The 23,645-nt window shown below is 37.6% G+C and overlaps 1 protein-coding gene across 3 annotated transcripts in view; it reads right to left on the reverse strand.

Annotated features, from left to right (window-relative positions):
• ADGRL4 (adhesion G protein-coupled receptor L4) overlaps positions 1–23,645 on the reverse strand; it is a 111,785-nt gene that overhangs the window by 26,296 nt on the left and 61,844 nt on the right. For 2 of the 3 annotated variants that reach the window (XM_036351734.1, XM_036351736.1), the window contains exons 5-13: positions 23,146–23,216; positions 22,155–22,334; positions 21,863–22,046; positions 18,875–18,991; positions 14,400–14,605; positions 7,806–7,979; positions 6,417–6,620; positions 3,351–3,571; positions 3,155–3,221 (exon numbers count right to left, since the gene is read on the reverse strand). In XM_036351734.1, the coding sequence (XP_036207627.1) occupies positions 3,155–3,221; positions 3,351–3,571; positions 6,417–6,620; positions 7,806–7,979; positions 14,400–14,605; positions 18,875–18,991; positions 21,863–22,046; positions 22,155–22,334; positions 23,146–23,216 (1,424 nt within the window). The remainder of the gene's footprint in view (positions 1–3,154; positions 3,222–3,350; positions 3,572–6,416; positions 6,621–7,805; positions 7,980–14,399; positions 14,606–18,874; positions 18,992–21,862; positions 22,047–22,154; positions 22,335–23,145; positions 23,217–23,645) is intronic. The other variant, XM_036351737.1, reaches the window with a different exon arrangement.

The raw sequence follows: 23,645 nt of genomic DNA on the forward strand, positions 1-23,645 counted from the left end.
GCTTTCCTTGGAAAGGAAATCTGGCAAGTATACAAGCAGCTTGGTAGACACTTACGTCCACACCTAGAATCTATTGCATGTGAAGCAGAATCTGCTTCTTGGCCCATCCAAAAACAAGCCTCTCCCTCTCAATGAAGATTCCTTGAATGATTATTATAACCCACATTAATCTCTCCATATCGAATCAGTATCACTTATATTTCATTATATATTGTTCTTTGTCATTTGTTTTGTTTTCTCTGCATTAATACTACAGTGATTTGGGATAATATATATTTGTTTGTTTTGTTTTCCCATCATATCCACACCCAATTAGCATGGTAAACTTAGTGATAGGGCTTGACATCCTTATCTACTAGTATATTCCCAATCATAGAATGATGATTTTCAAGTAGACCTGTGTAGATGAGTGTGAAGGCAGTGTACCGTTTCTTCAGTGACAAAGCTCAACTCCTCTGCCTTTGGGGGCTAGAAGGCTCTAATCACCTTTTGGTGATGGAGGAAGCTTCATGGCATCACTATGGTTTATTTTGGTTCTCATTACTGCTGGTAATCTTGGCTTATGTGATGACTTCCACTTAGACAGTAAATGTGATTGTCCTGATGTTTATAGTATTTCCTTTACATCTTGGCTCCTTCTATTCTTCAGAGAAGGGCAGCCATGTCGTCATTTAACCTCACCTCGATTCAACCCATTATTTTAGTTGTACATAACTTCACTTGACCTGGAAACCTTCCGGGAAGCCCTACAACTTCTCTAACTGTTCTGTGCGCACAGAACAGTTAATAGCTTTGTGTGTTCCCCCATCATTTTATTCCTGGGCAGGCTATATAATAATCCTATCCTTCCCTGCTATCAAGGGAAACTCCAGTAAGCAAGCAGCTTGCAAGAAACTCCAAAGGAAAGCAGGTCTAGTCTTTATATTCACGTTTGGTCCACGGTCAAGGGACAAAGGTCAAGCTCCCATAAAGAATGTGCTCATCATGAAAATTCCAGAGTCACATTAGCATTCAATGTGTGATCAGGATGATAGTTTTACCATTTCTGATTCCATTTTCTACAAACCTTTTGAATGTTCCTCCCCAGCTTGTCTTTAGGAGAATGGGGAGCACCTAACTTTCTTCTCTCAAGCAGAGAAAACTTTTTCATAGAGAATATTATTCTCTCCCGAAGGCCAAGGACTCCTAACTCGGAGCCACTAGCCTGGGGCCCCTCTCTCCAGTCCTCTTCCTAGGTTAGAGGTGTTCCTACAGTCTCTCTGTAAGGCCCACGGGAAGCCACCCAACCTGCTGGTGGCTCTTTTCCAAATGCCTGGCACTCAATATTTCTTTTCTTTAATCTTTGAACTGAATACTGTTTTAGGACTGTCAGAAAAGTTTCACCTGACTTTTCTGTTATAAAGCAGTATAATAGCAGTAGTACTAGTAATAATAACAGTATGAAGGAAAGAAAAATGACAATGAAAAAAGCCAGCATTAGCACAGAAAGTCAGGAACAACTAGAGTGAATGAATTCACTTCAATTCAGTAATTATTTAAGGAATTTCTGAAGTTTTTAAAGATAATACAAATGATAAACAATTTTAGAGTAAAACTTAGTGGCCTCATGCATTTTTTAAGTAGCTTGACCCTCTGGTTGAAAGGAATAATTACATACTGAAACTGTATGAAAGATAAATTGGTTCATTAATACCAAACTAGGACAGTGTGACATTGTTCATTTAGGTTTCTGGGAAAGTCTGCAAGACTCATTTTTAGATAAGCCCATCTAAAGTCTGCGGACTTTACTATAAGATAATATACAGGTTGTTTTTTTTCCTTTATATAAGCAAAAGCAAAAAAAAATTCAGGGAACACTTTCTCTTTTTTACTTTAGATAGACTGCTATTTTTCCTGTTTTCAGTATACTTTCTAACTTTCTACTTTTCATCTAAACTACAAGAATCACTGATCCACAGAACTTTCACTTGTATGAAAAAATGTCAGAGATAGTCCATTCTGTAGAGTGATTCAGTAAAATCAGAATACATACAACATGTCTTCACACAAAATACTCATATCAGGATGACATATGAAAATATTTGAATGGGACACTATAATACACTAACTCTGAAATAATATTAGCTAAAATCTAGCCAATGTTTTTTTTATATTACTAGATTTCTTGTGAAAATGATAAACAATTTTATGTGATAATGAAACAAATGTAGTGTCTGACTGCATTTTATTTCATCCCCATCATTAAAAAATAAACCTTGACAGAAATTCTCTGCTTTGTATTTCAAGTCTTCTCCATTTAGCAGCTTCCTCATAACAATAAAAAACATATGGGGAAATAGTGAGAGGGAAATTTTTTAAAAAAAAATTAGCTAGTTAGCTTATGGTAAAAACATATGGGACAAAGTTGTCCAAAATATGGTCATAACTCCTCCGACAATTCATTTCATCCTGGAGCCTTGCCTGACCTCCCAGATTCATTGACAGACTATTATATTCAGAATGGCTTTGAAAACTTACAGCCCTTAAAAATGCTCCTGAGACATATAAAAATGTTTTTATTTAGAATGGAGCATATAACACCTGCCACATTTGTAGGTTTGAAACCACTTCTGATAAGAATTAAAAGGCCCTCTTTCTAGCTGAAATAGGACTATCAGAATGACTTGTCTGCTCATGAGAAATAGAGGGTTCTTGCCTCAGATGTCGCAATTTAGTGTAAAATCACTTTCATGATAACAGGGTACACAGGATGATAACACTATAAAGATGACAGTCTAATCTTCAAAGTTCACTGATCAGCGATAAAATATAAAGTAACAAAGACATGTGAAATGCCAGATTATCAGCTGGTTATTCTAGGTATTGAGGTGTGCTGAGATACTACTGATAAGTGGGAAATGTGTTTTTTTTTCTATATGTTATACAGAAATATATCCTCCCCCAGGAGGGGTGAATGATTGTAATAGATTTGTATTTAAGATGCATATAAATTTTTCTCATAGGGATACAATATATTTAAATGTTAATAAGTGATATACTTAAAGTGCTCAAAATCATTTTCCCCCCTCAGAATAATGCCTAATGGCTGAAAATTTTAAGCCCTCTTTATCACTTTTTTTGTTTTAACTCTAGCAACAATTTTAAATATACGTACAAGGATGATTAGACATGCTGGTCCTATAAAACTCCAAATAAAGTTGTTTTCTGTGCTAAGCCAACACCTGAAAAGTAAAAAATAAATAAAAACCTATGAATGTGCTTGTATGTACTTTAACAACACAAAAATTTCAGTGATATATAAAGCATATTCAGAATTATATTTCAAATGCTTTAAGATCATCTTAACTTACACTTTGGTGGTGCCATAATATCTATACCCTAATGATGCTGAAAATCCAACCACCACAGCTGGGCTGAGATAGCCAAAGATATAAAAATTCTTGTGCAGAAATCCCTTGTTGTAGATAACTCCAACAACAATGAGATAGAGGTGGATGCCTTCAATGCACATCCATGCAAAGGCAGCTAAAAAGAAGTAATGCAGCAGACCAGCAATGATCGAACAAAAGAGCTAGAAACCCAAAAACAAAACAAAACAAAAAACACGTAAGAAATGTTTGCTTAAACGTTACCGTATCACAAAATCATGACTTTCTTTGTAAATCATGCCACTTTGTATAATGCCTGATCACATTAAAATATTCCTGGCAAGTGTCAGCTTTTTAAGATGTACCACTTACTGCTGACATGAAAGAACTGTGTTTCATCAACGTAAAATATTCACCAGTCCTGTGATAGAATTAAGTTACTGTCCTTGTCCAGAGAGTTAGTTATACATTTACATTATGTGCAAAATGATAAATTGTGAATTTACATATAAACCATGATGTCTTAGTGAATATATTATGATTTAAGTTGATTTCTGTTTTGGAGATGCCTTCACTCTATTTTATTCAGGCTCAAAGAATAAAAATTATTTCTAATACTATGGTAAACAAACCATAATATCTGATTAAGTGTCAAACATTGAATTTATAAAACAAATGATGACATATTTTTCAAAATATCCATTGAAGAATCACTTTAAGTTATAAGATTGCCAAGTAAATTTGAGGTGAGTTCAGTTAAATATTATTTATTAGTAATTACTTTATAATTGGAGTTAGGCTTATAGAAATAACAAAAGAAGTAGCTACACACTTCTGTATTGATAGAACTAATACAATCTATTTTAGGAGAGATAACATAATACATACTTATATACCTACTAGAGGCCTGGTGCACAGATTCGGGCACCGGTGGAGTCCCTCAGCCTGGCCTGTGCCTTGTCGCAACCTGGGACCCCTCAGGGGATGTGGTAGTACGCTAACCAGCAGGTGGCCAGCAAGGAGCCCAAGCCCACTCATCCTGGCTCCTCTGCGCCTGCCACTGCACTGCCCTGTAGAGCACTGCTGTGAAGGCGGGAGGGGTTTGCATTGCCACAGCTATGCTCACCAGCCATGAGCCTGGTATCTGGCACCCGTCAGTCAGCTGAGCGGTGCTCCCACTGTGGGAGCACACTGACCCCCATGGGGCAGCTCCTATGTTGAGCGTCTGCTCCCTGGTCATCAAAGCGCATCATAGTGACTGGCCAAACAGTTGTTCGGTCGCTTAGGCTTTTATATGTATAGGTTGCATTAATTAAAACAGTATCATTCAGGCATAAATGAGATTGTATATTAAAATACATTGGAGAGTACTATGTAAGGTTGGGAACAGAGAGATCACTGGTGATAAAAATTTGGGAACCACTTTCGTGGGGGCATGGGATCTGAAATATGGCTTGAAAATGGAAAGAATTTGCTAGATGAAATAGAATGAAAAAGAAACACTTTATAAGAATAAATATATAAAATAGATATATAAAATTGAGAGGTATCCTGACTACCATTGCAAAACAAACAAACAAACAAATAAACAAACACCAGACATGTCTAATGTATACTATTTAAAATAGATGCTTTGCCGCATCTACTTCAGAAGAAAACCTGGATAGCCAATGGTTAGTTTAATACTTGAAAGATTTCTAAAAACAATGGAGAATTGGAGGCTATTTCATGTTCCTTGGCATGACAATATACTTCTCCAGGCTCCACCTGCAGGAAGAGCAGCTGGCTCATGGCCATGACAATGCATTTCTCTAGTCTCCATTGTATTAGTTCTATTAATACAGAAGTGTGTAGCTACTTCTTTTGTTATTTCTATAAGCCAAACTCCAACTATAGATATAAAATAATTATAAAAAGCAGCTGGCCCCATCGCCATGACAATGCACTTCTCTAGTCTCCACCTGCAGGAAGAGCAGCTGGCCTGGGGCTCCAGATGCTGCACTAGGAAAACCATTGTTGTGCTTATATTTCCCCCAGGCTGCTGCCAGCCAATGACCTGGCACAGCAAGCTTTTAAGATGTTCCTGTTCTCTGAGAGACAGAGGATTCTTTGTCATGTGACTTTGGCTCAAGGTCTTCTGAAAGGAGTCCTGAACAACCATGCTAAACTTTCTTTAGAATGCACTGCTGGGTATGGGACATAACTAAAAAAAGGAGAATGAAATTCATTTCTAGCATTAAATTACTAGATAAGTTGTTAGAACAAGAAGAAGAAGAAGAAGAAGAAGAAGAAGAAGAAGAAGAAGAAGAAGAAGAACAACAACAACAACAACAACAACAACAACAACAACAACAACAACAACAACAACAACTGCCCTGCTGGGTAAGATGCTTCCACCCACCCCACTTGCTTTCCTCTCTCCTTCCCTCGGGATCAGACCTGCATCGTAGTCTGACGGCTCTCCAAGTCTCTCTCTTCTGATTTTCTCTCATAGTCATTTCATCTAATAAAAGCATTACATGTTTAATTCCATTTTAGTGTCTGTTTCAAGGAGGATCCAGACTAAACACAATATGGAAAACTATTTTATAAGGCCCTCAGTCAATAATGGTGAAAATGGGTAGTGGGTAGTTAATAAAGTGTAGTAACTAGGTAGATCCGATTTATCATATTTCAACCTATGAACCACTGCTGCTTTTATGTTCAGTCCCTGTGTTAAGAGAAACTTTATTTCCAGTGTTCTCCTCCTGCCCTTGTTTAATGCCCATGTAAAATCAAACAAAACAAAAAGGCTATTTCTTTATTTTGTGGCAAAGTTTTCATTTGTCCTAATTGTTCCTCATAATGAAGGACATTTTAATTAATGGAATGGATAGGCAGGTTGCTTAGATATGTTAGCATTATTAAACTTAGAAAAGACTTACGAACAAAGTATATATTGTGTTTGCCCATTAAACCCTTAATTATAATTCATGTTTCTATGACATATATACATAGGGAACTACACATTTAGAAAATAAAAAAAAGAGAGTAAGGAGATCTACATACCTTATTAGAATTTGTATTGATCCCAACCAGAAAAACAAGTTCAGCAAGGAATAGGTTACAACAGAGATTTTTGTGAATTGTTGTCCTGGTGCTTTGAATTTCACTAAAGAACCAGAAGGTAAAAATGCATATGGACAGGCAAATCAAAGAAATAATTATTCCTAGTTGAGTGATCCTTGTAAGAATATTATAATCTTTGATACCCTAAGGGAAAATAATAATAAAGCTGTTAAGAAAATAACTCAGTAGCTTATCAAAGGAACTACACCATATAATGAACTTTCATTTTTGGTGAAACATTAATCAAAATGTCCATAGACTGTAAAAATACAAATGTGCATTTAGATGACTTGAAAATGCTCAATATTCAGAGGAATGTGATATAAATCATGAGGCACTTTAATAGTTCTATAATTAGTGATTTTTTCTAGGCATAGTATATATTAGTATATGGTTTAGTACTGTTATCATCATCAGTTTCATGATATTAGAATGGTAATTCATTATTGTAATGTGAGCATGGTTAATTAAAACAGATTTATCAGTGGTAAGACCAATTCTTATTGCTATGCAGCCATTCATCTAAAACACATTAACAAAGGTATTAGAAATGCTGAACATATAGTGTCTAGTTGAGAGATTTTGAAATGAGAAAGGTTGGTTTTATTACAACTACATGAATATTAATATTTTATATACAGAATAGAAGTTTCTTTGCTTACTTAACATTCAGAAAAAGAAAGCATCTTTATGACTGACATTATGGTTAGGAAGATTTATTTGTATATGTTTATGTGAAAATGAACCTATAATCTAATTAAGATTATCAAACCAATATATAAAATATTATGTAATATAAATACAAGATATTACTGATATAACATGCACATTCTAAAGCTATTAACCTTAGAGAGATTTTTTCATGTTTAAAAATCTTGTGGGATTCTATTAAAACATGATATTAGTTATGAATGTGCTAATTCTTATTAACCAGTATCAAATATTTTACCTATATTTTATTGTAAGAATAAACTTTGTATACAAAGCCAAAAATCCCTAAAGTCCAGTATACATTAAAATGTATAAGTGGCCTTTAAAGGGACCATTGAAACCAATGAGTCAATGCATCAATATTTAACAAGCTACTACATATTTACAGACTAGATAAGTCCTAGACTAAAAATAAGCTAAAATTCAGTCTAAATATGTCATAGAAGGCAGGTAAGAAAAACAGAAACAAAGACTATAAAAAGATAATGTTGAAGTTTCATCCATTAATGAAATATGCTATTTACACCCAAAGAAAATATATAAAAAGTAATTATTCTCTTAAATGACACAAAAAGAACACATGGTGATTTATAAATATGAAGTAGAAAGTTGCCTTACAATGGAAGTACCGGAGGACATCAAAATGGCAAAATGTGTCAGATGATTACAGCTGCAAGAAGTGTGGGTCTCATTGGAGTATGTTAGCTCACAGCCCTCTAAGGACCAGCTGCCATTCATGGTGTCAGGGGAGTAGTTCCAAAATGCACATTGACTCCTATACTTACCTGTGGTCTGAAAAAGAGACATTTTACTGATGGAAAAAAGAGAAAAAGTTACACATATGGCATCACTTTGTAATATTTAAAATACCATTTGCATATCAATATAATTAAAAGCATGTCTAAAAACTGAAGCATAAATCAATGCTAATGAATGAAGGATGCTTTTATATGGGAAAATTGAAGTTAACATTGCAACAATGCCATATTTTATCAACCCTAGGTCACAAAATTATTGTGAAAATGATTTATTATCAAATTAGATTATGTATGTATCATTTAGAAGAGTGCATGACACTCATAATTATATGATATTTATACAATAGATATTAATTGTTGATCTGGGTTCCAAAAATACAACACTGAACAAACAGAAAAAGTATTTGTATTGTTGACCTTACATTCTCATGAGGAGATGAGAAATTATTAAACAAGAAAAATAACCCAGGGAAAGGAGATAGAAAGTGGTATGGAGTTTCATGTGAGGAGGCCTTCCCCTGTAGATTATATCTTAGTGAATACCTTAATGTAGTGAGAGCATGAGCTCTGGAGACTGGGGAACAGATGGTCCCAGAGACTTGGAATGGAAAATGGGAAAGCTATGAAGTGAGACTGAACAGGGATCTCCCAGAAGCATGTAGAAACCAGTGTAGTTAGTGCACAACGAGTGAGATAAAGAGTAGTGAAGTCCTGCCTGTGTGGCTCAGTTGGTTGGAGCATTTGGTCTGGTACACCAAAAGGTTGTGGATTTGATTCCCATTCAAAGCACATACCTAGGTTGTGGGTTCGATCCCCAGTTTGGGCGCTATGAGAGACAATCGATCAATGTTTCTTGTATCAATGTGTTGTTGTTTTTTTTTTTTTTTTCTCTCTCTCTCTCTCTCCCTTCCTCTCTCTCTAAAAATAAGCATATTCTCAGGTGAGGTTAAAAAAAAAAAAATCAGTAGCCCTGACCGGTTTGGCTCAGTGGATAGAGCATCGGCCTGCAGACTGAAGAGTTCCAGGTTCGATTCTGGTCAAGGGCATGTACCTTGGTTGCGGGCACATCCCCAGTGGGAGGTGTGCAGAAGGCAGCTGATCGATGTTTCTTTCTCATCGATGTTTCTAACTCTCTATCCCTCACCCTTCCTCTCTGTGAAAAATCAATAAAATGTATTTTTAAAAAAGCAGTGAAGCCGAAACCGGTTTGGCTCAGTGGATAAAGCGTCGGCCTATGGACTGAAAGGTCCCAGGTTCGATTCCGGTCAAGGGCATGTACCTGGGTTGCGGGCACATCCCCAGTGGGGGATGTGCAGGAGGCGGCTGATCGATGTTTCTCTCTCGTCGATGTTTCTAACTCTCTATCTCTCTCCCTTCCTCTCTGTAAAAAATCAATAAAATATATTTAAAAAAAAAAAAAAAGCAGTGAAGACAAGAACAGAGATAGACAGGGGATGATCACATAGACTATAAGATGGTTGTTCAATAAATAGTTCTCTTTATCACATATTTATATTAAAAATCATAACACAATATCTAATGAACTGTAAGTTTTAATAATTATTTATTAATAGAATGGTGAATACCTTAATCTTGTAGAAATAAAAACTGCTTATAATTATATAACAGTTTGCAGTTTAACTAGGTGCTTTCTCATGTACTTTATTTAATTTTACCCTTAAAAGAGCCTTGTGAGGTAGGTATTGTGCTAAGAGGCCAAGAGGTAGCAAAACATATATTCAAGACTAATCATTAGGAAGTGGAATAAGACAGAATCAAACTTAAGACAACTATATATTAAGGAAAATATCAGTTGAGTATCAAATAGGTGATAGGCTTTTGTTGCAAAGCCAGAAATTCTTAGTTAAAAAGATAAAGCATCTGCCCTCAGAATGATGGAAACCCAGGTGATTTTAAACAAAATCATACTACAGTGGGGCCTTGACTTACGAGTTTAATTCGCTCCGAGACCGAGCTCGTTAAGGAGCTAGTTAACCCAAATTACTCTGTCAACTCAATGCAAAAAATCGGCTGAGAGACAACTGGTATCTCAAAAAACTCATTAGTCGGGACACTCGTAAGTCAAGGCCCCACTGTATTGCTTTAATGAGATATAAGCTAAACCCAACACTTGGGTCAACAGCTTGAGCCCTGGTGAAAAGAATGATTTAAGTGGACTGAGTCTGAAGAGACAGTAATTGAGCTAAAATTAAGGACATGACAAAACATTTCTTCAAAGAGGTCAAGCTATGTGAAGAAAATTGACTTTATATCCAGCCATCCTCCCTCCCCAAACATACAGGAAAATGATCAACCCCACGCTTGTTGGAAAATAGATAAGCCAGAAAAAACAGAGGGACTCTAAAACTGGGAAACCAGAGTCAGCTGAGGGTGAGTGTCACTTAAAAATGGGTTAAGAGACTGTCTACACACTGACCTCCCACCTTCGCTCACCATGTTCTGTTCCTTCTCCTAATTCTTGCAGAAGCTTCTGTCCATAGGCATGAGACTGAAAGGAGTCCTTTTGTGAAACTCACAGACCCAAGAGAAATGACTATTAGGTAGTGGCGTCAGGTAAGGTAGAAACGTGCCTGATAACTTTCTCCTGAAGCACACCACTGCCTCAGCCACCTCAGCATGCGCTCTTCAATCTCTCAATGCCTGTACTAGCTCCAGTGGCTAGTCAGGAAGCACCACACCCCTGAGGATGAGCTCTGGCATGAAAGGCAGGACACAAAGGCAAACAAGCCAAACAAGGGAAATCAGGAGCGCCACAATATAGGGAGCAGAAAACGTTATTTTAAAAAATAGAAATAGTATCTGAGAGATATTGAACCCAGTAAGTGAAAACAGGGTAAAAGCAATAATGTTTAGTGAAATAACATTGAAATAGAAAATGTTAGCAGAAAAAACAAAGGAAAATAAAATTTAAAAACAAACAAACACCTTAGAGGCTTGGCTGGGAAGTCGAAGAATCCAATAATAGGAGCAGCTAGAGAAGAGAACAGACACTGGAAAGGAAGAAATTACCAAAGATGTAATACTAGAAAGTTCCATAGAACTGACTACACAGGCTCATTTAGGCCTAACGCAATTCATGGAGAAAGTCTTACACCGAGGTTCATCTTAGATCAGAACTCTCAGAATAAAAATAAGATCTCAAAAGTTTATAGATAGAAAAAAAAGTGATCATATACAAAAGACTGCACATTATGAATTGTAATCAACTTCTCCAGGTTAACTTTAAGAGCTAGAAGACAACTGAGCAAGGTCTAGAAAAATCTGGAAAAAAATTATTTACAATTTATAACTCTGTCATGGAATTTATCAAAGTGTAAAGATAATATACCTCAATATTCTTTTCTCAAGAGCTACTGAAGAATATTCATTATATGTTTAAATAAACTAAGGAAGAGGGAACACTGGCCCAGGGAAACACTGAATCTGATACAGGAGACAGGTGAGTTGCATGTTCAGGATGATGGTGAAAGCCATGTCCAGGGCAAAGAGCAAACTGTCCAGATAAGGTCAAGTTTACAGAGGCTGAGGAAGGATGTCTCTAGGATATCAAATTAGCTGGTAGGTAATCTTACGTGTTTAAACATTTTGCGAGGAGATATAGAGTATTGTCAGAAAGTTTGGGTACAACTTATTAGTGGTTAAATAGAAATCTAAGCCAGCTAAATTAGAGGAATGTACTAACGCTTGAAATACGTTTCATGCTCATGATTCGATTGTGAACAATATACACTAAATTATGATAATATGCACATTAAACAGTGATTTGACCTAAAATTTGATCTAAGCATGGGAGTATGGATAGTTGTAGGAATATGTGTATCACAGGGGAAGTTGTGTGCAAGAAAACAAAATCCAAATTTTCTGTAGATCAAAGTCAATTGATAATACCTATTTTAGAAACTTAAAATAAGAGGTGTTACTGAGTTTGGATGAAGGAGATGCAGAGACACTGAGAGTGTGGTCCCTTTTGGGTAGGAAGCCAGAAACTTGAGCCTATTTGTTAGTGGAGACACTGGCACCAAATTGGAGATATCCAGGGAAGAATAAATCATGAATGAAGTATAATTTCTTGAGAGGCTGGTAGGGAAGGGTTTCAGAGAACAGCACTGGGCAGAAGAGTATTGCAAGTGCTGAAAACATGGATTATGGAGAAGGACTATGGGAATAAAACTTATTTCTACAAAATGGTTATTGAGTGACCACGGGCAAGTTATTTAATTTCTCAGAGTTTCGTTTCTTATTCACAAGATGGAGATAATAGTACATATCTCACAGGACTATTGTAAGAATCAACTGAGTTATTTAAAAAGTAACTTAGAATAAGGATAATATTTTTATGACAACTATTACTAATATTTCTCTGGGGCAATGGAGAAGTATATACTAATTGGTAAAGTTGCGAGTAAATTTTCAGGGAATCAGGAAACTAAAGGTGTTATATATAACTTGTACTTTCTCAGAAAAAAAAATAGGATCAAAGTTTTATTATTAGAGACAAGGAACCACGCATAAGTAGGTGTGTTGTCAGAGAAAAGTGATGAAATTTCATTATGATAATTACTTTGGGAAAATGTTTTGATCAGAGTGGCAGATTAGAACAATAAAATTTTCCATTAATTATAATGAAAAATTTTTGTGTGATTTGTTTTGTTGCTGTGTCAAAGAGATTGAAGTAGGTTGTCCCGGGCATCTTTTCACCTGCCAAAACATTCCTCCAACAAAACTGTAGAAACACCATCAGGCTATGTAAAAGAGCAGAGTTTGGTTTCTGGTGCCAAAAGTGTCGTTTGCATTTAGCATCTGAAAATATCTGTTTAGTTTCTGTTCATACATTTCACACCTTCTATTTCCCTCAACATAATGCCTACCGATGTGTAGGTGTGAGCTATTTTCTTGCACTTTCCTACACTTAGTTTCTCTCCACATTAGATGTCTTTATTTATAGTGACACATTTGTATTGTGGGCAAGCATATATGTTCTTTTAGTCCTTTCCCTCTCCCATAAACATGTCAATGTAATTGGCCAACTTCAAGGTTCTCCAAATGGAGCATTAGTGGTCCTTTAATCATGTTCCAGGGCTGAAATTCTACTGAAAGCCCAAGAAACTGTAAAAAGGCAGCAAACAATCTATGACTTTGTGTTTCCCCATTCATTTTTAGGTATATAAAAAAACCAAGTACTTGATTATTTCTAATCATTTTTTTATTGTATTGTTTCAATTACATATGAATTTGAAAAAAGATTTAGAATAACAATAACAGAGTAAAATGGTCTCAGCTAATTTCTTTCTGAAATATCATAAACTTCGTTGTGATTTTGTTCTAATCAATACCAAATCTGCACAAACATTATTTTAAACTAGAAGCTCTGTGCACAAAATTTATGCACAGGAGTGGGGGGTCCCTCAGCCCGGCCTGCACCCTCTCCAATCCAGGACCCTTCAGGACTGCTGGTTCCTAACCACTCACCTGACTGCCGGCCTGATCCCCCTAACTCAGCCATGGGCAAACGGCCCATTTGAAATGAATAAAACTAAAAAAAAAAAAAAGACCATACCCTTTTATGTAATGATGTTTACTTTGAATTTATATTAGATCACACAAACACTCCATCCATGCTTTTGTTCCGGCCCTCCAGCCCTCGAGTCAAAAAGTTTGCCCACCCCTGCCCTAACTGCTCTCCCCTGGCAGCCTGATCCCCCTAACTGCTCTCCCCTGCTGGCCTGATCCCCCTAACTGCTCTCCCCTGCCTGCTTGATTGCCTCTAACCACCTCTGCCTCAGCCCTGCCACCATGGCTTTGTCTGAAAAGATGTCTGGAAGGTCGTCTGGAATATGTTCAGTCTAATTAGCATATTACCCTTTTATTAGTATAGATGATAATTACTAACCAAACATTGCCTTCATTAAACAAGTAATATTTATCTCTTTGACACTGATACATTTTTATAATTCATTCCTTAAAGGTACTGAGACTTCCATAATGAATGATATATGTCCTTAAAACTAAAACTAAAATACAGTGGGGCCTTGACTTACGAGTTTAATTTGTCCTGAGACCGAGCTCGTTAAGGAGCTCGTTAAGGAGCTCGTTAACTCAAATTACTCTATCAACTCAATGCAAAAAATCGGCCGAAAGAAAGCTGGTATCTCAAAAAACTTGTTAGTCGGGACACTCGTAAGTCAAGGCCCCACTGTATAGCTTAAATTTGGAGAATCAAATATGTTAGTTTTTTGGGTTTTTATTAGGCAGTTTAAAGAACATTGGAAGTATAAAAATATATAGAATATTAGTTGTAACCACTTTACACTTTTAATTTTGAATTTGTATTTTTATACTCAAGAACTTATATATAATTAAAGTGACACAATACAGATGTCCATTTATTTGAATGTTTCACAATCACAATCAATAGTCACCAGTCACAACTTACCTTTATATGACTTAATGTAAATGTTATTTTTTCAAGTTCATACAATGTGGGTGGGTTTGAGCTAATTGAGACAGAAATTATTGATGAAATGACTCTTTTCTCCTCTTCAGAATGATCATAACTTTGAGGTTCCAATAAGAAGTTGTCAGACGATGAAAACAAGGGACCAATACTTTTATAATATAAAAATGCAACTGCAACATTGCCTATAAATCAAATGAGTGTATTTGGTGAAATATTTATAAAACAAAAACATTTTTAAGCTGTTAAAATAAACATAATTGAACATTTTTTTTTTTTACCCCGGGAGTCATACAAAAATCACCCAGATACTGAAATGTGAGTCATTATAAGTTCATGCTGGCATCACCAAACCATATTAATACATATTATCTCACCTCTGTGTCTCTGAAACTGATTACAGACTATAACATCTCTTTCATACAAACTATATTTAAGAGAAAAATAGTCGTAAGTAAATTTACATCCCAGTCCTAAGAACCAAAGTGTGAAGGATATTCACCCAAAAGATAAATTTTTGAGTAATTACGTTGCTGTGTAAATATGTGAGTTAGAAAGTGATTGGGAGAGAATTATCAAAGATGTATAGTACTAAGAAAGTTTATAATTGAAAGAGTTGTAAGAGGTCAACTTCATGCTTACTGAAATTTTTTTTCTATTTATATTAATGACATATAGCTATATAGTCTTAGGATTGGACATTTATTGTTTTTCAAGGTAGTCATTGACCAGCACCCTATGATACCCCTCAAATACAGTGCATCAACACATAACCCAATACTAGACATGTAACCTGATCAGTACAGACTATCATGTGACTATTTTCCCCTTAGCCTAGATCAGTGATGGCGAACCTATGACATGCGTGTCAGAAGTGACATCCGAACTCATTTTTTTTTTTTGGTTGATTTTTCTTTGTTAAATGGCATTTAAATATATAAAATAAATATCAAAAAATATAAATCTTTGTTTTCTATGGTTGCAAATATCAAAAAATTCCTATATGTGACATGGCACCAGAGTTAAGTTAGGGTTTTTCAAAATGCTGGCACGCCGAGCTCAAAAGGTTCGCCATCACTGGCCTAGACACTACACCTCTATTATTGGAGCTCAAATTGCCTGGGTTTTTGTAGCAGTTTATTATCACTGATTTTAAATGTATGACCAACTCAACATCTAGATCTAGTATATTTCAAACTTCTTGTTTCAACTCAGATCATATTATATCTCTATTTGTTGTACAGAAATATAAAAGATACATATAGGACTTTATAGTCAGACTTTACTCTTAGAATCAGAAATTCCACTTTCAGTCATTGCTCCTACTTGATAAAGTAACTAACTGCTTAGAACTTTAGCTTTCTCTTTTTAAAATGATTGCAGTAATATACTAGCTATTTATTAAGATAAAGTGGAGACCAAATGAAGTAATACATGTGAGAGTCTTCTGTAAAGTTTAAGATACTATATTATTACTAGAGGCCTAGTGCACAAAATTCGTGCACTGGGGAGGAGGGTGTCCCTCAGTAGAGCCTGCACCCTCTCCAATCTGGGACCCCTCGGACATCCCTCTCACAATCTGGGACTGCTGGCTCCCAACCACTTGCCTGCCTGATTGCCCCTAATTGCTTCTTCCTGCCAGCCTGATCACCCCCTAACCACTCCCCCGCCAAACCTGATAGACACCTAACTGCTCCTCTGCTGGCCCAATCGCCCCCAACTTCCCTCTCCTACAGGCCTGGTCCCCCAAACTGCCCTTCCCTGCAGGCCTGGTCACCCCCAACTGCCCTCCCCTGCAGGCCCGGTTACCCCCAACTGCCCTCCCCTGCCAGCCTGGTCGCCCCTAACTGCCCTCCCCTGTCAGCCATCTTTTGGCAGCCATCTTGTGACCACATGGGGGCAGCCATTTTGACCACATGGGTGTGGCCATCTTGTGTGAGGGTGTGATGGTCAATTTGTATAATACCACTTTATTATAAAGGATGATTACTATTATACTTATTAACTACAGACATTATATGTTTATATTAGATATTTGTACAAATTACCATAGAAAAAACTCTACCATATTCATTAGCTCCTTCAAATTTGTGACACTGGCAAATAATTTACAAGCATAAATTAATCAAAATTATAAATACAAATGTTGATAAATCATGAAAAAAAGGATATTATACAAAGCTTGAACTCTCCACATCACAATATCATCCTATATAATAAAGAGGTAATATGCAAATTGACCATCACACCCTCACACAAACTGAGCACCCTCATGTGGGCACAAGATGGCCAGCAGAGGAGAGCAGATGGGGATAACCAGGCCTTCAGGGAGGGCAGTTTGGGGTGACCAGGCCAGCAGGGGAGGGCAGTTGGGTGGGGACCAGGCCTGCAGAGGAGGGCAGTTGGGTGCAACTGGGCCTGCAGGGGATGGCAATTGGGTGCAATTGGGCAGATAAAGGAGCAGTTAGATGTCGATCAGGCTGGCAGGGGAGCGGTTAGGGGGTGATCAGGCTGGCAGGCAGAGTGGTTTGGGGCAATCAGGCAGGCAGACAGGCAAGCGGTTGGGATCCAACAGTCCCAGATTGTGAGAGGGATGTCCGAGGGGTCCCAGATTGGAGAGGATGCAGGCTGGGCTGAGGGACAGCCCCCTCCCAGTGCATGAATTTTGTGCACTGGGCCTCTAGTACTATTAAATAGTAATCTTTGGATATGGTTATGTGAGCTTGAAGCTGCCAAAGTATATTGCTATTGATATTTTTTATATTAACCTAGAAGTATCATAAGAGGCATTGATAACCTTGCTGAAATTCAGACACATTACATATTTTCTTGAACTGCTAGCCTAGAAAATGGATATCAAAAAAGAAATAATGTTAGTAAAACATGATTGGGCTAGTGAAATTATAATAACTCAAAGAGGTGGCAACTAACCCAGGTTTTTTGATGGACAGACTAGGGCCAGAAGTGGGATCTGAAAACCTTTTAGGTCAACTTGACCTAGACCAGTTAATAAACCAGTTCATGCAACAGTGAGTAGTTGTAGTAGGACATGGTCCAAAATCCAATGTAGCACCAAAAATATAAGATGTATTTTTATAACCTGAGATTCATGCACTCTGTGGGGGAGGGGCGGGGAGTGGCCCTCAGCCCGGCCTGCGCTTTCTTGCAGTCTGGGAGCCCTCAGGGTATGTTCACCTGCCACTCCCAGGGGAGTGGCCTAAACTGGCAGTCAGACATCTGTCTGGCACCCTGGGAGCCCTCAAAGGATGTCCGACTGACTGCTTACACCCGCAAGGAGCGTGCCTAAGCCATCAGTTGGACATCCTTAGTGCTGTGGAGGTGGCGGGAGAGGTGGGAGAGGCTCCCGCCACCACTGCTGCATGCAGCTGTCAGCCTGGCTTGTGGCTGAGCAGTGCTCCCCCTGTGGGAGCCCACTGTCCACCAGAGGGCAGCTTCTGCGGTGAGCATCTGCCCCCTGGTGGTCAGTGCACATCATTGCGACTGGTTGTTCTGCTGTTAGGGTCAATTTGCATATTACCCTTTTATTATGTAGGATGGTTATAACAGAGAACAAATGTGTTATTATATATATTTTTCATATGTATTTATGACCACCCATAGATTCTTGAGAAAATATTATAGTTTATGTTTTCCCTAGGTAATATATTTTGAAGAACCACAACTGTTCTGCTATTGGCAGATATTTTTGTCTAAGTTCATTTCACTTAGAGAGCAGATAAATGGTTAAATTAAAATAGAAGCTGATAGATTGTCTGTGGTTAGGGGGCAAGGAAAAGCTGGCCATGAGTGAATTATTCAACTCCCTCCATTCTACTGCTGGTTCTGTACTATCTGTTGATATGCCTAGAGACAAATTTATTAAATGTAGTGGTAATTAAGGATTTAGATTAGATAATTATTGTTACCTTCTAGTCTAGCATTCTGTGATTCCATTTCTTAAGAAATAGTGCCTTTAGGTCAATTGAAGACTAAGCAATGATAAGTGCAAAAAAAAGTCCAAGTTTAAACAACTTTCTTTCTTTTTGAACATTATTTGCCTTCCTTACACAATCACAAATTGAGTCTCACAATGAGAAATATGAAGCATTACTGAAGAAAAATTAAAAAACTGTATGCAAATCATAACATTTATTGACTGCTGCAAACCAAGTAATAAAACCACATTTTAAAAATATTTTCATTAGCATCTCAATATCAGACAGTTACAGAAGTTGGAGGTGAGACAAGAAGGGTGTAGATATTGTCAGCTAAAATTCTTCCCAGGTATTTATATCCAAATGAAAATTTCAAGTACAAATATGGAAATTCTGTTTTTAAACATCAAATGCTTATAGAAAACCACACATATTTTATGTACACGTGATATAATAAAATCCTTGATAAGCATTTATTGCAAATCATTGACATTGTGTATATGATTGTCAAAGGCCTACCGTCTGTAACATCTGAAGCTTTTCGCTTTGGAAATATCTTTATGTAATCTCCGTCCACATTTATATTGGGATGAATATGTTTCATGTGATGTGAATCAAAAAAAAAAGCTTTGAGAGCTGAAACAAAAGCATGAAATCATAAATTTCCTAAAATTAGTTTAATCAATATTTATTTAGTTAAGAGACAATGTCAGCCATTGCTATTTCAACTTCTTATTTATGACAGATAGAATGAACCTGTTTTGAACATGTTTGAACATTATAATTTATCTGATTCAAGGTTTTTTTTTAATTTACTATAATGCTCATAGTTTATATATACCTTTATTAAATAAAAAATAAAAGATAAAACATGTATGAACACAGGGAGGCTATCCTATCTAATAAAAGAGAAACATGGTAATTAGCCATACCTCCACTACCCTTCCCATTGGCTAATCAGGGTGATATGCAAATTAACTGCCAGCCAAGATGGCGGCCGGCAGCCAGGCAGCTTGAAGTGAACATGAGGCTTGCTTGCTTCAGTGACGGAGGACTCCAACGTTCCCTGCCTGCCGCTGCCGGCCTCTGAGTTTGCAGTTTGAAACATTGTTACAAATATAGAAGCTAAACAAAACCCCAGAAAGCTGCTTTCAGCCAGCTGGGATCTCAGAGCTGGAGTTGAAACAGTGTTTTGATTATAGAACCCAAATAAACCAGGTACCTGCTTTCAGCAGCCGAGGCCTCAGAGCTGGAGCCAAGCCTCAGAGCTAAAGCTTGCCCAGAATAAAAAAAAAAAGAAAAAAAGGAGCGGTTGGGAGCTTCAGTCACCTGCCAGCCTGAAAAGAGCCCTCAGCCCCTCACCCAGACTGGCCAGGCACCCCAGTGGGGACCCCCACCCTGAAGGGTGTGTGACCAGCTGCAAACAGCCATCATCCCCTCATCCAGGCTGGCCAGGCACCCCAGTGGGGACCCCCACCCTGATCCAGGACACCATTCAGGGCAAACCAGCTGGCCCCCACCCATGCACCAGGCCTCTATTCGATATAGTAAAAGGGTAATATGCCTCCCACCACCAGGATCAGCGGAGCCACAAGGCCTCCTGGCACCAGGATCAGCATGACGGGGGCAGCGCCCAAACCCCCTGATTGCCCTGTGGCTCTGTGTGTGACAGTGGGCGGGGCCACAACCTCCTTATCTGCCCTGCTCTGTTTGTGACAGGGGAAGATGCCCCAACCCCCTGATCGGCCCTGCTCTGTGGATGACAGGGTGCAGCGCCCAAACACCCCCCCCCCACAGGCCCTGCTCTGTGTGTGACGGGGTAGAGACATAACCTCCCCATCGGCCCTGCTCTGTGTGTTACAGGGGGTGTTGCCCCAACTCCCCTATCAGCCCTATTCTGTGAGTGACTGGGGGGAGCTCCTGAGCCCCTGATCGGCCCTGCTCTGTACATTATAGGGGGTGGCACCGCAACCTCCCCATCGACCCTGCCTTGAATGTGACAGGGGGCGGTGCCCCAACCCCCTAATCGGCCCTACCCTGAGCGTGACTGAGGGTGGCATTGCAACCTCTCGATCTGCCCTGCTCTGTGCATGACAGGGGGCGGCGCCCCAACTCCCCAATCAGCCCTGCTCTGAGCCCGACCAGGGGCTGTACCTAGGGATTGGGCCTGCCCTCTGCCACCCAGGAACGGGCCTAAGACAGCAGGTCGTTATCTCCCGAGGGGTCCCAGACTTTGAGAGGGAACAGGCCGGGTTGAGGGATCCCCCCTCTTCCCCCTGAGTGCAAAAATTTTTGTGCATCGGGCCTCTAGTGTATCATAATTACCAGAGCAAAGTATAAGAATTATAATGTCCTAGAGGATGGTATTATAATATACAATATGGAGAGGATCTAATTAAATTCCTGTAGGATACTTTTCTTAACGGGTGTAATTTCACCATTTTCATGCAGGATCATCATAGAAATGTTTGCTCCTATATATTAGTCACAATGCTTGCTACTGTAATTTTGAGTAAATGATGAACCCTGATGAGATAATGATTTTTGTTGCATATCTACTGTTGCATAGCAGGATGTCACCCACAATATATGGTAGAGATGTACTCTGTTTCCTCTGAACTACATTATCAGCATCTTCAATTTGATCCAAGATTGCTAATGCTTTAAGTATAAGACTGCATGAAACAGGAAACATTCTAATATACTATATTGATTGCTTTAAGTTATCAAAAGACAAAGATTCCTAAAAAGAAATTTAAAAAATACTATATCCAAAGAATCTCTCTGTTACTATCATTGCTCAAGGTAGATCCTAACAAGTCTTGAGATGACTAACTCAGAACGGCAAGGGAGTAATATGCTTTGTGCATTTAAATGCTCAACAGTTCAGGAATAGGAAAAGGTGGATATTGTAGGAATAAGGCAGTGCTCATGTATGCATCCTCTTTTAGTGATTCTTTATTCATGTCACTCTTGTACTATGCATCACTATTTCTTTCTACATTGATATGAAAAAAATGCCTATTTAATCAACAGTATTCTATATAATATAAGCGTAATATGCTAAGTGTCTGACCAATTGGTCGACGGTTCGGTTGACTGCTCAACCAGTCACTATGACGCACACTGACCACCAGGGGGTGGATGCTCCAATTGGTAGAGTAGCTTGCTGCTGGGGTCCAGTGGATCGGGACTGGGCGAAAGGGCCAGATAAGCCCTGGAGCCCTCCTGTGGTCCTTCCCCAGCCGGTGGCCCCCGACCCGCATCAGCCCCAATCGGGGCCAACCGGCCAACCTCCCACAGTCCCTCCCTTGCTGGCCAACCCCCATCAGCCAGAATCGGGACTGGGTGAGACGGCCCCAAATGGCCCTGATCACCAGCTAGGCCGAGGACCCCACCCGTGCATGAATTCATGCACTGGGCCTCTAGTTTTAAATATTCTCCTTCCTTTTGAGAATGGCTTGTTTGGAAAATACCATTGCTTAGAAGTTGAGCTTGGCTTCTTACCTACATCACTTGAATTAGTATCAAACTGAGTGGTCTTTTGGAAGTTTTGAGAAATCCGTAAGGTAGCTTGTTCAACAGCATGCATCAGCTTTGTAAGATAAGTTATTCTATGAGTCGCAGGTAACTTGTCCCAGACTATAAATGTATCCTTTTGAACAAAATTATTCACAGTTTTCACAAATTCCTGTTGAAAAATGTGTATCTTTTAAAAATGTTGGACTTTTTCATTAATCATAGATATAAGGGGAATTTTGAAGCTCAATAATATTGAGTTAAAGTTCAGCATACTTACAGCAAGAGTTGAATTAGAAAGGCCGCCCTTGTCTGAGTTAGTGCTATTCATGTAACCAAGGAATGGCGATGATTCTGCTAATATTCCTATATATGTAGTTATATCCATTGGTGAAAGATGTTTCACAGAATTCCTAGAGACATCTTGTAGTAAAGCCACAAGTTGGCCTATGTTTCTAATCTGAACAAAAATAAGTTCCAAAAAATGAAACCAGATTAGAGTACTATTGGATCTTTTCAATAATAAAGGTTACATGTTAAATTTATTCTGTACTTGGTTTTCTTGTCCTATATATTAATAAGTTACCAGACTAAACCCAAATTATAACATGCAGCACTTCAACACAAAATTATTTAGAAAAGCTTTCCAAATAACCTAAAAAAACATAAAAATTACTTCAAAAAAAGGAACAGCATGTTTGAATTGGTAATTTTTTAAATCATCTTTTTAAAGTTATAATGCTTATAAACTTAATTTGAATTAGATTGTAATCAACCACAGAAAATTCTTTACCACGCGATAAAATGAAAATTGCTTTAGCTGATTGTTAATTAGTCTTGTTGAGACTCACACTTTCAATCACATGATAAAAATTTTATAGATGCCCTACTTTTTGAAATATTTGCTAAAGAGAGCAAAATTTAGATTCATTCATTTAAACTCCTTAGAATGTGGGAATGGGCCTGACATCAAAGTATGTTTTTTTTTCTATTTTGTTTATCAACTTTCTTTACATATTGAAAAGAATTTTTGACTATATTGAATTGTGAAAAGTGGCATAAGCTAAATATGTGAAAGTCTTCTTCAAAACTTTGGTGATTTTCAAATTAATCCTACCTGTGATTCAAAATTCTTAGATCTCTATATGTAAATAGTTTCAGCTCTTCATGAAAATCAATTGCTTGTTACACTTTTTACAATGTGACACTGAAAACATTTTAACTAAAATCAAAATATAAAAATAAAATTTTAATTCAACTAGTCTACTTACTTTTGTTAAAATTTTATCAACATTTGCAGCAATACAGGCATTATCTAAATAGCAGTCTGCATTCACATTTTCTGTAGAAGAAAATGGATCATATAGTAAGTTTTAAAATACTTTTCCTAAGATGATTATATTGATTACAAAATTTTGCTTACTTATTTAAACATTAAAAACACATTCATAACCCGTGTCATTTTCAATTTTCATTTATTAAAATTCAATTATTTTTCATTATCCATTAATTTAAAAATTATTCATTTTTATTCATAAATACACACTATTTTATGGAAAATGGAAGATTTTAGTCACCCTAAGGAATATGATGTATTTATATCAAACATGTGCTCTACATCTTCTATAAAGAAAATTTTGTATATATATATATATATTTAATTTCACTTTATAAGCAAGTAAAGAATACTGGAACATTTCTTGGAAGGTATAGCTCTTTGACAATTTACAACTATGCAGTACATATTTTACATAGTTATTTGATAATTTAC

Source organism: Myotis myotis, unplaced genomic scaffold (assembly GCF_014108235.1).
Source record: "Myotis myotis isolate mMyoMyo1 unplaced genomic scaffold, mMyoMyo1.p scaffold_m19_p_2, whole genome shotgun sequence".
Classification (NCBI taxonomy): Eukaryota; Metazoa; Chordata; class Mammalia; order Chiroptera; family Vespertilionidae; genus Myotis; species Myotis myotis.